The 12,072-nt window shown below is 48.6% G+C and overlaps 1 protein-coding gene across 1 annotated transcript; it reads right to left on the bottom strand.

Annotated features, from left to right (window-relative positions):
• Window positions 1-216: 216 nt before the first annotated feature.
• On the bottom strand, window positions 217-2,337 carry LOC147071313 (uncharacterized). Its single transcript, XM_085948595.1, has 2 exons — window positions 1,242-2,337; window positions 217-1,066 (listed from the first exon to the last, which is right to left on the bottom strand). The coding sequence occupies exon 1, from the start codon at window positions 2,057-2,059 to the stop codon at window positions 1,658-1,660; it is 402 nt and encodes a 133-aa protein (XP_085804721.1). The 5' UTR covers window positions 2,060-2,337; the 3' UTR covers window positions 217-1,066; window positions 1,242-1,657.
• Window positions 2,338-12,072: the final 9,735 nt, after the last annotated feature.

The raw sequence follows: 12,072 nt of genomic DNA on the forward strand, positions 1-12,072 counted from the left end.
TAGGCGAAGTGTCAGGCAGCGACTTAGCCATTTCATCCGCGTTATAATTTCTGTTTTATTGGACCGGGTTTCCAACCTTTTCGACACAGTGCCCCGTGCTCGCGTAATCTCGACTACCGATAAAAAAATAAATTAGTGCTTAAATAATTAAATAATAAATGTGTTGGTTTATATAATTAGTTATTATATAATAAATAAGACTTTTTTTAATATTTTGTGGTTTCCGACTTTCATAATTCGAACTTTATAACTTTTGGTGGTCGCGGAACCTAATAAATTGACTTGATACAGTGAATAGTTCTTTTTATTTGGCTATAATATTGTGCCTACCTGTTCTTCCGACATTCGAATGTACCTCCACTCCAGGCCCGGAGCTAGCCGAGGATTCGGAGGCCTACATCGTGGCGCCCAACTTAATGGTGCTGTCCAGGTCGCATAAACCTGGCCGGATCCCAGACCCTGAGATCCTCTACAGCATCACAAATATAGAAATAAATAGTGAGTACGATTTTTAACTGTGTTATACAACATCAAGCTCACTGGAAGAGCAGTGTAGTGCAAAAAGGAACTTTGACATTAATATGAACTATATAATATAAAATAAAAACTTAAAAAAAAAATACTTAGCAAAATTTTAAAAAAAAACTTAAAAACACTTATAAAATTTTTGCGAAAAGCCAATACTTAGTAAAAATTTTGAAGAAGATTAAAAACACTTGTGAAATTTTTAACAAAAATAAAAAGACTTGTGAAAATTTTAACAAAAATAAAAAGACTTGTAAAATTTCGAAGAAAAAAAAACACTTGTGAAATTTTTTAACAAAAATAAAGACTTGTAAAATTTCGAAGAAAAATAAAAACACTTGTGAAAATTTTAACAAAAATAAAAAGACTTGTAAAATTTCGAAGAAAAATAAAAAAAAACACTTGTGAAATTTTTTAACAAAAATAAAGACTTGTAAAATTTCGAAGAAAAATAAAAACACTTGTGAAAATTTTAACAAAAATAAAAAGACTTGTAAAATTTCGAAGAAAAATAAAAATCTTCGTGTAAACACCAAAAACACTTTGAAAAATTTTGTGGAATAAATACTTATAAAAATTTTCGCGTAAAAACAGAAACACTTTGAAAAATTTTGTTGAATAAACACTTATAAAAATTTTCGTGTAAAAACAAAAACACTTTGAAAAATTTTGTTGAATAAATACTTATAAAAATTTTCGCGTAAAAACAGAAACACTTTGAAAAATTTTGTTGAATAAACACTTATAAAAATTTTCGTGTAAAAACAGAAACACTTTGAAAAATTTTGTTGAATAAATACTTATAAAAAAATTTTCGTGTAAAAACAAAAACACTTTGAAAAATTTTGTTGAATAAACACTTATAAAAATTTTCGTGTAAAAACAGAAACACTTTGAAAAATTTTGTTGAATAAATACTTATAAAAATTTTTCGTGTAAGAACAAAAAAAAAAAAAAAAAACACTTATAAAATTTTTTGAAAAAAAAAGACTTAGAGGATTTTTGATGTAAAACTAAAAATAATCTCTACGCCGTGCATTAAAAATCGCTGCAAATTACGAACGGCTCGACGGCTCGCATGCACACGCGGTCCAAAGCACGCCGAGCGGAATCTACCGACAGCGAGGAAACACTAGTAACCATGCCTCGCCCAGCGGAAGAGCCAGCCGTCAGTGGTCCGTCGGACGTCTTCGGCGTGCCTGATTTTCAGGACGCCCAAATCTTTCCGGAGGACAGCCCGCGGACGGATATCACCGTGGAAAGTGGCCGGCCGCGACGAGAGGCCACAGATGACGACGACCAAAGACCATATGCGCCGAAGCCGGAACTCAAGACCCAGTTCACGGGGGACCCAAGACAGCGGTTCCTCACCTTTGTGGAGGAGTGCGAGGTGTATTTTAAAGCCTCCAAATGCCCGCCCAGCTGCCGGGTGTCCGAGGCTATACGCCGCCTGGAGGGGGAAGCGAAAGCCTGGGGACGAGACTTCGATCCCGCCGATTCGTGGGAAGCCTTCAAGGAGGACGGCGTCCTCCATTTCGAATCCTTTGCTCGCCGGCAGCGACAAAGGATCGACCTCATGGTGAGACGCCAGAGGCCAGAGATGGCCCCATACCCATTCCTGCGGCAGAAGTCAGAACTCGCCGCAATCCTAATGCCGGATATGAAGCCGGAAGTGATGGCACAAACCTTTCACTTCCTGCTGACAGAGGCAGATCAGATCCGAGTGGATCGCATACAGTGGAGGACGATGGCACAGCTGCTAGCCGTAGCCAAAACACTCCACCCGCTGCCTGGCGAGCCCGCGGGAAGACGCCAGGCGTACCAGTCGTCGTCCAAGCAGCCGCCGCCGCCATGCATCCTGTGTGGCCGTGGCGACAGCGAACCTAAGAAGCCGCAGGCCGCCGACAACTGGAGAGATCGGACACGGGCCGATCAGAAGCCCGTGGCGCAGCGAGATGTCCGCGATGAAGAGGAGGCGCCAAGGCGCCAGGAACCCACCAACCGAGGCGGGTACAGCGGGCGAGGAAGAGGCGGCGGCAACCGTGGCGATCGCCGCGCAGCCAGCGGCCAACGCCAAGCTGAGCCCGAGCCGCGTCGTCAGGAGCAGTCCCGCCAGGACTGAGGGCGCACCCCGCCGCCGACGGCCCGTTGTCGGCTCAAAGGAGGACGTCGGCCGAACGGGCCCAGCCGAATTGTGAACCGTGCCAAGTGTAGAGACGTACCCCTCACGCCTACGCGAGGCATAGTTCGTGATTCGAAGGCACAACCGGTATCGAACAATGACCGTGTTAGTGAAAATAATAATGTAGACAATAATTGTAGCATCGTGCCAAATAAGACTGAATCTGGTCCCAGTAGCGTAAATTTATGTACATATTATGTTAACATTGATCAGGTTCCAGTTACCCAGGGGGGAGCACAACCAGTGGTCGTTGATACCGGTACTGATGTGGGCGCATCACTGCCAGATGCCGGCAGCATCAGTACGGGCCCTGAAGCGAACGCGTCGAGTACGCACACTGGTACCATGTGCCATTCCGTTCGGGACGTAAGGAGCCCGAACCCCGAGACCCTCGGGTCAAACCGGTGGGGGACACCACCTCCCGGTTACAATAATGGCCATGTCAGGTCGATGACCTTTTATAATAAGATAGAATTAGGAAAATTAGGTTATGTTAGCAACACGGAGGTGGACGACGGACAGGGTAAGTGTCGAATGTCCGTCTCGAGTGAACGCGACCGGCGAGGCTCCAGCAACACACGAGCCACGCAGAGCTCAACCGGAACAGTAAGTAGCTCGGGTCGCGTCAAAGTTGGCGGCGGCCCCTCTGTGTTAACTAACCCCAGTAGTTATAGCGCTGATTCTGGCACCCCGTATCTAACCCGTAGTTTGAATTGCAAGGCTGAGACTGGCCGCCTAAAACCTAAAGTCAGTAACGATAATTCATATACCGCCACCAGTAATCGTAAGTGTAAAATAAATAGTGATAAGTGTATTTTAATTAACGATGTATGTTATAATGTTGAGTGTGATATAGCTAGTGTAAGTGTTGATAATATAAGTGCTGTAAAAAGTGATGACCCTGTAAATAAAACGTGTAATATAGATAGTGTAAATACAACTACCGGCGACGACGCGAAGCTGTTCGATGGCGAGTCGGCAGTGCGGAACGCCACCGTAGTCGGCGACGAAGCATCAGCGGGGGTATACAGTGTCTGGGGGGGGGCCACTCCCATTTTAAGGGGTGGCCACCTTCTCACACTGCCTTTCCGCATAGAAGGAGACGAGAAAGAGTATGATGCCGTCGTTGACACGGGAGCGACGCACACTTTGCTGCGTAGTGATCTATTCCTCCAGGAAATAGTGCCGCGTGGGAAACCACAATCTTTAGTTACGGCCGGGGGGGGATCACTGCGTACCGAAGGGGTTGTCACCGTAAAGGGCTTCCTACGGGATAGCCCGATAGTGGTGCAGGCACTCCTAGTCAAGGACCTACATGTCCCATTTTTAATCGGACTGGATTGGCTGGAGGCGCAGCAGGCGGTGGTCGACATGAAGCGCCGCTGCATCCACTACGGTGACGACCTGCGACAGACGCTGTACAGCAGGACCCTTCGGAAGCCCTTACCGGGTGGTCCGATTCAGACAGCGGAACTAGCGCCCGGAATCCCCGATTCGGCCCGCGTCGCCTTGACGAAAGTCTTGGAGGACTACGCGGACCGTTTTGCAGAGACCGGCCCCTTGTGCCGAACAACGGAAGTGAGGGTCTTCCTGAAGAACCCCACTCCGTTCCGTCTTGGTCCCTTCCGTCAGTCGGAACAAAAGAAACGCCAGATACAGGAAGACGTCGAGCAGATGATGGCAGACGGAGTGATTGAACCGAGCTCCAGTCCATATCTGAGCCCAGTGGTACTGGTACCGAAGAAGGACGGTTCTACAAGGTTTTGTGTGGATTATCGGCGGCTGAATTCGCAGACGGAGGACGAGGCGACTACGCTACCGTTAATCCTAGAGACCTTGAAGGACCTAGGAACCGCTAAGGTATTCAGTTCACTGGATCTCCGCCATGGTTACTGGCAGCTCAAGTTACATCCAGAAACCAAACCTTTGACGGCCTTTGCGACAGCTGACGGCGGCTGCTACCAGTTCCGCGTCCTCCCATTCGGGTTGAAGCAGGCTGTGGGAGCATTTCAGCGCCTGATGTCGCAAGAGGTCCTGATTGGTTTGGTGAACAAAATCTGCCTCGTCTACCTCGACGATATTATTGTGTACAGCAATAATTGGGAAGAGCACGCGCAGCACTTGAGGCTCGTGTTCGAAAGATTGCAATTCCACGAATTGCGGGTCGCCCCGAAGAAATGCCAGATTGGAAGGCAAGCTGTGGATTACCTGGGTCATCATATCACGGAGACGGGTAATGAGCCCCAGGAACACCACCTTGCTGAAGTGGAATCGGCTGCGGTGCCAAAAACGAGGCGAGATGTGCGCGCTTTTCTGGGCCTGTGTAACTGGCTCAGAGAATACGTGCCGCGTTTTGCTGAGATGGCGGTACCGCTGACGAAGCTGCTTCGCACAACTGTGCGATTTCGGTGGGACGACGAAGCGGAGGTCGCCTTTCGTCGAATAAAGGACGCTTTAAAGCAGCCTTTGAGATTGGCTAGACCCGATTTTGAGAGGCCCTTCTGCCTCCAGACGGACGCCAGTGGGCATGGCATCGCGGCCGTATTGTTCCAACCACGGGACGATGGCGGGCGCGATGTCATCTCCTACGCGAGCAAGCGCGTCAACGAAACGGAAGCTCGTTATCATATTAACGAACTGGAAGCCATGGCCGCCGTATGGGGTATAACCAAATACCGCGGCTACTTGGAGGACAGAAAGTTTAAATTGATAACGGACAACCAGGCGTTGACGTGGTTGAACACCGCCAAGAACCAGAAGGGTAAGCTCGCTAGGTGGGCGATTCTGCTCTCGGAATACAATTTCGAGATCGAACACTGCCCCGGCAGTGAGAACCATCTAGCCGATCACCTCTCAAGATTTCCGCAAGGACCAGCGGGTGCAACTCTTAGTCCGGAAGAGGAATGCGCCCGTATTGAGGCACCGACGAGACGAACGGAAGCTACGGCGATGTTACTAGTCATGGTAAACATCCGGGAGGAAGTAATTGAGAAGCAGAAGACCGACCCACGCACTATGGCGACAGTCGCGCTTTTCAATTCTCCCGACAATGCGGGAAGACGACCCGCCGGACTAGCCGTAAGGGACGGAATGCTGGTAAGGATTAGCAGTCGGATGGATCCGCAGCTAGTCGTACCAGCCGGCACAAGGGAAGACGTGATGAGAGTATACCACGACCAGAGCGGGCACCCAGGTGCCGCGGAAACCGACCGCTCTATAAAGGAGTGGTATCACTGGAAGAAGAGACGGCGTGACGTCGAAAGATACGTCCGTAGTTGCGAGGTGTGCGCCACTCGGAAGAGGGCTGCCCCGCAACCTCCGGCACCTCAGACGTCGCATATGGAAGCAGTGAGGCCATGGGAGATCCTGGCGTTAGATTTGATGGGACCATACCCAACGACCAGTCGTCGCAACAAATATTTGCTTGTGATGACTGACATGTTCTCCCGATGGGTGGAAGCCTTCGTGATGCGATCCGCGACGGTGTCGGCGATCTTACCATATGTGGAAAATCAGATCCTGAAACGTTATGGTTATCCGCGAGCGATTCTGACGGATAACGGGACTCAATTTGATCATCCCAGGTGGCGTATGGCTTTGGAAAAATGGGGAATAAAGCATTGGACAACGGCGATTTATATGCCGCGCTGTAACCCCACCGAACGCCGAAACCAGGAGATCAAAAAGGGTCTCCGTGTCCGTCTAGCGAGCAATGATCATGACAAATGGGATCTGCACGTTCCGGACATTATGTACGATCTCCGATGCCGGAGGAACGCCGCGACTGGGTTTTCACCCGCGGAAGTGCTATGGGGGTTCCCGATCTGCCGACCGGGACACTTCAGCAACCCACTGCGGACAGAACTCGACGATGCGGTCCGGTTAGATAGGGAAGAGATGAACGCGGCGGTATCGGCCAACCAAGCGGCGTACTTCAGAAGGCGAGGTACCGAGCCGACCACCGGTCCGCTGACGTTCGAGACAGGTGACCGGGTGTATACGAAGGAGCACCCGAAGAAGAGGCCAGGCGCATGCGCCGGCCTAGATGCAAAATGGAGTGGACCACACACGGTCATAATGAAAGTTGGTCAAACACAATACTTTGTGAATCGACGTGGCAGGCCCTATAAATTCCACGTCGATCAACTCCGACGTTATCTGCCTCCTGTGGCCACGGGAGCCGAGGTAACTGACGAGAGGGCAGACGATTCGGTGACGCCCCCAGCGCCACCGGACGTCACTTCCGCGATCTTGGGTGACGGTACCGAACCGGTCGGACCGTCGCATATCCCAACAGCGGAAGACGAAGTGCGAGGAGTCGACTTCGAAACGGACGATGAGATTGGGGAAACCCAAGGAGGGGATGGCGTGGATGGCATAGTCGACCCCGCGCCATCCGGGGAGTATCGCCCAGAGGAGATGGGGTACGATACGAGGGGACGCTCGTCGCCAAGACCGGCGTCCCCAGAAAACCCAGAAGCTGACGACGGCACCATGGTGCCCGGTGTCGGCAGGAGCCTTGGAGACCGAAAGGACGCGTTGGACGACGTCTTAGACGACGCCCCTTTCAGGTCAAGGCCTCCCAGACGAGAGTTCCGCTTGGCGGGACGCACGGGGAAACGGCGCCAAAAAGGGTCCGTTCTCCCGGCGTCCGCAGACGTACGGTAGGAGTCCCGAGCTGTACGCCGTGGTTTACTACCGCTATCCTGATGCGCGCAAGAAGAGTCACGCACGTAAGGCAAATAGCTATGGGACGAAGGAGTGCACGCCTTCGCCCAGTAAAGCTCTCCAACTGAAAGCACTTACGTGACGTGACAGCAAAGACACCGCGCGCAGAAAGGGGACCGAGGCCCGGGGTAGCGGAGTGCTCACACGGGTATACGTTGGGTTCCACCACGTCGGAATGGAGGAAGCGGAACGGCGATTAATTCTTTTGTTTTCTTTGTCTTGTTACTAAACCCTAACACGCATGTATAATTCTTGTCCTTTCTTTTTTTCGCTTGTGTTGTAAATAAACCCCTATATGTACGTCTGACGTCGAGGATACGACCGGGGGAACCTCCCTGGCGTATGATCTGTAGGTCCCAGAACGGGCTGCCTGGCTCACACCGGGAAACCTGTACGCCCAACCCTGACGAAGGACTGGGGGAAGGATGCTTCCTTAAGCTCTTGTCCTGACCAACACTCCTCGTCAGGAGGGTAACAGGCAGACTATTTCGTCACCAGCAGCCCGGGAATGAATTATTCTCTAATCCATAATTGCATTGTATAAAATTTCTCTTTGTTTTTCTTCTCCCATATTCTTGCACCCGACTCTGGGCAAATAATAAATATAAAACATAATTACCCCTCACTGTCATGTGCATGCCGTAGTGTTACGAATTATTTTAGGTATTTTCTTTTGTACGTTTTATCATTATTTTTTTTTTGAGCATGTTTTGTTTCGTGAGGCGGAGCCGAGGGGGGGCCGGTGGCTAGTTGAGGTCAGATCCTGGCGGTGGTTTTGCTTTGGTTGGGGGGATTTGTCACGCACTGATTTTTCCGCCCCTGTGGGGGGCGCTCCCATAAGGAGTAGTGCTCCCCAGCCGCTCGGTCTGACCCTGGTAGTCAATGTGCCACCGGCGTAAGGATGACGACCCCGGCAAGGCCGAACAAAAGCATGCGACATATTTCATGTGTATAAGTCCCGCAGTTTGCTCTGACAGGTCCCACGACTTCTCAGGGTGAACTGCGGATGAATAAGTCGGTCACTGACCATGAGTATAGGTAATAGGTAATAAAGTATAGGATAAAAATTTGAATTAAATATGTTTAGATAAGGGGATAATTAAATTAAATAGGATGGAAAATATGAACTGAATTGTAAGTGTAAATATGAAATATAAATTGTGATGTAATAGATAAAATAATGTAACAACATGCAAGGACTAATGAGAATAATAAAAGGAGACTTATGGATGGGCGTTATAGTACATAGTAAATAAGGTAATTAAGTTGTATTGTAATAGCTCGATGTCACCACGCATCGCACGTACGAGGCGCAATGATTGTTAACATATGCTCATAGGTCCTGTTGCGAAAACTTCCATTTGCACATATGTGCAATCACAAAGTATAGCAACACGTAGGGCAACCATCGATCCGATTTCAATCACGATCCCGCGTAATCAATTTCCATACTAAAATTCGATTTGTAATAGCTACGGCTGTTCCGCGCGCGGCGTTTCCGAATCGGTATTCCGGCAGCTTTCCTGCTCTGACGTACGACGGCGTCTCTGTCGTACGTGTTTGAAACCGATTTCGCGATCCGATTTGCCACTCTGCAGAGACAGAGCCCCTCTCGCTCGCGTATATGACGGCGTCACGCTCACGCGCGACGGGAGAATCGGATCGATGATTTTGGTCGATCAAGGAGACCGCGTACTGGAATAAGGCGGGGGAAATCTTTGATCGGCGAAGTATGAGTATGTACTAAACAATTATTGCTGCCTATATGTCTGGTTGACGGAATAACATCCGTCAACTAGTCGTAAGTATGTGCCGGTGGCGACACCGAGCTGTATTAGATGTTAAGGTAGGAAAGATTGCGCGACAGGCACGCAGATATATTCAATTTAAGTAACGTTCCCTCTAGATATCAATTAATATTAAACTTTCATGTTATAACTAAATTAATGACCTACCGATTTCATATTCTGAGACCAACGTCGAGGAGGTATTCAGGCCGTCGGAGTGCCTCAAAGATTGGCCCTCCAACGGTAGTTGGCCGAAGGGTTGGTATGCGCTATCGTAGGCTTGGTGCCACGAATATGCCAATTTGACCACTGGCATATGAAGCCTTACCATCCAGGCTAACTCAGGAGCGCCCTTGTTTCTGAGTGAGAGGCACCGTCACGCCGCTAGAGCCCACGGGGCCGGCCGCCTCTGTGACGGCCCTCCCTCAGCCATGAGGAGTGTCACCACGCGGGGGGTGTGCTGTATCGATAGGCGATTTGACAACGAATCCGCCGATACCAGGCACTCCTTCGTACGGACATTTTTCGCTTGGCTGGGCCGGAAACAAGGCGCTACTGCTTCTGAAGGTACGTACTCTCAGTACTAGGAGGTACCAGAAAAACATAAGTGACGCGAGGGCGGTTCCGCCCATCAGGAAGTACCGCCTAAGACCTATAATTTGGCGTAACCGGCTTTTACATGGATGTTGCGGATAATCGGCCACGGCACGATTTCCGCCAATCTTCATAGTGAAACCGTTACAGATTTTCGCACCCCCCGAAACGTTGGACAAGGGGATGAAATCGGTCAGATCTGTATAAAAACCCGTGATTTTAGAATCCAGCATCAGTCGTTTTCTGCTCTTACTACCCCGAACCTGCGACGGTCGGCGGTATAATTTTTCTCACATTTCGATATACAAGTCTTCGAGGGACTTGAGGGGAGGTACTCGCTGAGGTCCATAATACCCACCGGTTGATACCTACACCCCTATACCTACTGTCAATCTGACCGTTAGGCGAAGTGTCAGGCAGCGACTTAGCCATTTCATCCGCGTTATAATTTCTGTTTTATTGGACCGGGTTTCCAACCTTTTCGACACAGTGCCCCGTGCTCGCGTAATCTCGACTACCGATAAAAAAATAAATTAGTGCTTAAATAATTAAATAATAAATGTGTTGGTTTATATAATTAGTTATTATATAATAAATAAGACTTTTTTTAATATTTTGTGGTTTCCGACTTTCATAATTCGAACTTTATAACTTTTGGTGGTCGCGGAACCTAATAAATTGACTTGATACAGTGAATAGTTCTTTTTATTTGGCTATAATATTGTGCCTACCTGTTCTTCCGACATTCGAATGTACCTCCACTCCAGGCCCGGAGCTAGCCGAGGATTCGGAGGCCTACACTAACCTAATGTGACACCCCCGTATGGTCCCCATTTGGGGATGTCTTTGTGTATCTAGAGACGCCCGAATCGGTATCAAAGCCAACAAATAATAAAGCGCTGATTACGAAAATTAAATAATAATAGCAGAGCCGAGCCGGCAATGCCTTAGAGTAGATTATAATATTTTGAATGGCAACAATGCCATAATATAACCGTTGACGATTTGCAACGTCGCCTTCTTTCGCCAACGGCTCTCGTTGAAAAAAATCACAAGATGGCGCGGAGATCGCGACAAGCAGCAAAACCGCGAGCACGCCGATTTCGTACAGATAAAATAAAATTATTAAAAAATGTAACCATATAATATTAACACGTAAATAAACTCGTCGTCTTCCATCATAATTCCGGTGTGTCAATTATCCACCTTCATCCCAAATACAGACGATAAAAAAGAAAACAAAACACAAAGTGACAGTTGAGAAATTTCACTTGCCAAAATGGAGGGAAGTGATAAGTGGCCCCAATCAACGTGGGACTACGCTTCTTGATTTTAATCGTCTGGAATCAAGAAGCAGGTGAAATTTCTTTCACCCGGACACACACCCTGAGATCCAAACACCGGAATAGGAAACGGCGAGGAAAAAACATCCAGAGGCTTGCCTCTGGTGGCGCTCAACAAAGTATAATAAAAAGCAGTAGAAAGAGGATGCTGCCAAAGCCAAGCCAGTGAAGAAAAGAGCAGAAACACCCGGATTGCGAAGTCATGGCTCCCGATGTACTCCCGACCAACTGCATCCGCCAGCGAACTTGGCCCACGGACGAGTGTATCGGGCAAGACCCTGACTCCAACGAGGGAAAACGGCATCAAATGCCCTGCATCATCAGCCGCTTGAGCCCTCTTCGTCAACAGCAGCGTGTCTGTGAGCCTTGCAATCAGCCCTGGCCCAGATGCACTAGGATGAAGAGAGCTACAAAGCGGCCTTCTTCAGCTGAGCAAAGCAGCCTCCATCAGCGGATAACAGCCAAGCAGCATCCTCAGCCATTAGCATCATAGATTAGTTAGTTTTAAGTGTTTTGTGTTTGGAAGCGATGCATAATAAGTTATTTCAGTGCTCAAAGTGGAAAATTTTACAACCCGGAGCGGTTGTATGAGGAAGAATGGCGTTCCGGTCCATTTCGGGCCCTGATATATTTTTAAAATTATTTTTATAAACTTTAAAGCCATTTTAAGTATTAAATTAAGCTTTCTGCATATTATATTATATAATATCAGTGCAGTGCGTGTAATTCGATAGCCACGGCAGGGCAAACGAGCAATAAGGGGTCGAGTAATGCGCCGGTATGCATTTTCGTGAAGGATCGACTGATTTTCGGACGGTCGCTGTTGGGAAGGCTGGGTGCGACGTTCTCTCTCAGCATCCGCCCGTACGGTAGACATGGGGAGCCGCGAACCACTACGCCCACAAAGCGGCGT

The sequence above is a fragment of the Rhyacophila brunnea genome, unplaced genomic scaffold, assembly GCF_057557595.1.
Source record: "Rhyacophila brunnea isolate RB1 unplaced genomic scaffold, BYU_Rbru_1.0 scaffold_20, whole genome shotgun sequence".
Lineage (NCBI taxonomy): Eukaryota > Metazoa > Arthropoda > Insecta > Trichoptera > Rhyacophilidae > Rhyacophila > Rhyacophila brunnea.

Excerpts from the sequence above, each read along its gene's own strand:
- LOC147071313 (XM_085948595.1), bottom strand. The coding sequence starts at position 2,059 with ATGGAGGACGCCGTCCTCCTTGAAGGCTTCCCACGAATCGGCGGGATC.